We start from the raw sequence: 3,318 nt of genomic DNA, 5'->3' as shown, positions 1-3,318 counted from the left end.
CCACACTGAAAAATAATAAATATGCACCCTAGAATGTTCTCCTTTTTATGATAGGACCAGAACGTTCTCATTGGCAAAGATTATTGTCTCTGTGAATTTCATTGGTCGGTGCATTGACGTCATCAAGATTCTAACCAATAGAAAATTTGTGGATGTTTGCTTTTATGTAATACAAGAATAGAAAACGCACTAGTTACGTAATAATGATGAAAGGGTTTGTAATTAATAAAAAAAAAATTTAAATTATTTCAAGCTTATGAGGATTTAAAATGAACAATTTAATTAACTAAATGATTAACTACCCCTTAGCTATTTTTTTATTAACTATAACGTAACGCCCTCTAGCGATGTAAGATAGTAACAATACTAATCTTACTTATGTATAGATGGCGTTACCATCGTATTACGAAAACTGTTCCAAGACTTTCGCGCACTTTTCATATCAAACTTTTATACATTTATACAATAACATTTCAGAAATATTGTTAAAATCTGATATATTTGAGATTATATCCTCAAATTTTTACACGAATAATAACCGATTTTGCGGCTTGATCATTATCTTACGCTAGCAAACGTAATAGTATGTATGTAGGTATTCCAATTAAACGATTTTTATATTTAACTCAGCTTCCATTCCTAAAATTGTTTGTAGAACTGACAATAATGATAAAAAAAAGAACAGGAAAAGGGCAATGAAACTAGCCATTCAACATTCGAAAAATAACACTTCATTTTCTTTTTAATTACACTACAGATATTGCAATATTTATTTTTTAAATTAAAACTATTACTGACTGAAATATCATTCATTATTATTCTACCATTTACAAGACTCCGTGCAATACAGTACTACTTAAAAATGATTAAATAATACACATTAAATTAATAGAATTCGTATTTTAAAGCACTTTTGTTTACTAGAAACTAAATGCTTCAATGTCCAACAACTTAATAGATATTCTTGTATGCAAGGTTCGTGGAGGTATACAACATACAGAATGTATAACATCAGTGACTCGGCTTATACAGCTGACGGTGGCCTGTTTGATACAGATACTTTATATTGGAAACATTTAGAATTTTAGTATATTCTAGTTAGATCGTGATGCTCTCTATTAAGTTATCAGACTAATAAAGAATAGTTTGGGGTTGCCATTAGTAAAATAAGATACCTTATTAACGTTATGAATTTGATCACGGACAAAAATGTTTTTTTACTGCCAATAGTTATACATGAAAATAAATCAACATTAAAATTTACATTTATTATCTCTATTTACAGTAACAATTAGCACTCGTGCTTTTCTACTTTCAAAGTGTTATGTAACAAACTAAAAAAATCTAATACCTAATGATTTATTTATATTTTCTATGTTTTCCAAGTGATGATGTGTGTATTAGAAATAATGATCACTTGTTATAACGGTAAAGGTAAACATCGTGATGTAACCTTGCATGTCTGAGAGTTGTTTAACATAGTTCTTGAAGGAATGCAAAGTTAATAATTCGCACTTTATCTATTACAAAACGACATTTAATTTTTTACGTAACTAAACCTACAATTTTGCAAGTAAATCACACTACTATCAATTTTATTTTACTTAAATTAATTAAGAATAACTTGTACCTATAAATGAGATCACAAAATGGACGGATTTCGACTAGTTAACATTTAAAACACAAATTAAATACGCCGGTTTAACGCCTAGCCATACCATAGCTCTACCGCACGCAAAATGCCACAGATAAAAAATCTTAGCAACGCAAGAGACACAAATATTAGCTGCCTTTACACACACGCTCTATCGCGCATGAAACAACAATCGCACGTGTAAGAGCGTGCGTAAAAGGTTCATATGATCGCGCAGAGCCTTCGAAAGCCCGGAACTTTAGACTGCGTGGTGCAAGGTCGGAGTAAACAGCTAGTATTGTCTACATCACAGCACGGTGACAGAACCGAGAAACCGCGCGGTTTCTGAACTAGCACGCGGGTATTTCACGGTGATGTAGACGATACTAGCTATTTACTTCGATCTTGTACCGCTCGATCGAAAGTTCCGCGCGGCTCCTCGCGATCATATGAACTTAGGGTGTGCAAGGAGAAAGGAAAGACGACGCGCCGCGCTCATCTGTCAAATCTACGAAGAAAATCGCTCTCGAAGAGCGCGCCGCCTTTCCCGCGCGTAATTCTGTACGCTCCTAACAACGTGCGATAGAGTGTGTGTGTAAAGGCGGCCATTAAAGTCCTATAATCTTATTTTAATCAGGTGTAGTGGACGAAGGGGCCGGTTGTTCGTCTCTAGCAGCTAGTAAGGATCTTAACGCAAGTGCCTCTTGTCGCAAAGCGGCAACGTGTGCGCGGAGTGACGCGTTTTCCTGTTCTAGTAGACACGCTCGCCATGCTATCTGTGGGCGAAATTATTGTTAAAATATAATGGAATACGATAGCCATAGATATTGTGGAAGAATATTGTTTATTTTTTTCAGGCTGTCTGTGACCTAAGTCAGATATTATTTGGCAGAAAATTTGGGTAGTAGGTAAATAAAGTATTAAGAGTTTTATCTGCGTATTCAGGAACAGCCTGAAATTAGCATTATTATTACGAAGTTTTCCTGCTACTCATTATGAAAGCTATAGCGCTAAACCACAGCGGTTACCGCAATACTAATATCTAGTTACAAAACTGTCTGAAATGTTAATTGTGTGTGTAATTTTATTGAAGTCATTAATTTCTATATAATGTCTAATAATTACCTAGTGACGTCACTACGTCGTATTTCTATAAAATGTGTTTTTGATATTTCATAAAGAGTAGCTGGTTTGACTGGTATTGCCGCCGCCAAACAACTTGAACAATTTCGCTACATCTTAGTGAACGATTTTTAGGTCAGTTTAGGTATAATAGTTTTGCGCAAAGGCTAGGGCGTTTCAGCTTCGACCACCCGACTGGTATAACAACCAACCAAGTGTCCTTTGCACTGGGTCTACAGTCAATTTAATTTCTAATACAGCAAATTATGTTCAAGTTGTTTGGCGACGTCTATATGCAACTATCGTATTATATAAGCACTACTTATTTCAGTCCACTAACCTGGTCTTCCCTGATTCTTCTCGCGTCTCGTGACTTCTTCGCCGCCTGGTTGTTCCTGCGTCTTCTCTCGAAGTACTTCTCATCCTTCAGTTCTGGAGGTATGGGCCGTTTCTCACCGCGACGCCGGACCTCCACCTCACTCACTGGAGACGGGAGGACTGAGGAACGAATCAGCTTATCACATATCTCAATTGACAACTATTTGAGAGCTACTATTCTATAC

At 35.7% G+C, this 3,318-nt stretch overlaps 1 protein-coding gene across 2 annotated transcripts in view; it reads right to left on the bottom strand.

Moving 5' to 3' along the window:
- Positions 1–714: 714 nt before the first annotated feature.
- LOC142985143 (uncharacterized) overlaps positions 715–3,318 on the bottom strand; it is a 27,395-nt gene continuing 24,791 nt past the window's right edge. The window contains exons 3-4 of one of the 2 annotated variants that reach the window (XM_076133140.1): positions 3,096–3,253; positions 715–2,409 (exon numbers count right to left, since the gene is read on the bottom strand). In XM_076133140.1, coding sequence (XP_075989255.1) covers positions 2,263–2,409; positions 3,096–3,253 — 305 coding nt within the window. In that variant the 3' untranslated portion in view covers positions 715–2,262. Of the gene's footprint in view, positions 2,410–3,095; positions 3,254–3,318 lie in introns of those variants that run through there. The other variant, XR_012960185.1, reaches the window with a different exon arrangement.

This window comes from Anticarsia gemmatalis, chromosome 29, assembly GCF_050436995.1.
Source record: "Anticarsia gemmatalis isolate Benzon Research Colony breed Stoneville strain chromosome 29, ilAntGemm2 primary, whole genome shotgun sequence".
In the NCBI taxonomy this organism is placed as follows: Eukaryota; Metazoa; Arthropoda; class Insecta; order Lepidoptera; family Erebidae; genus Anticarsia; species Anticarsia gemmatalis.
This window is presented reverse-complemented; position numbering and strand designations above follow the sequence as displayed.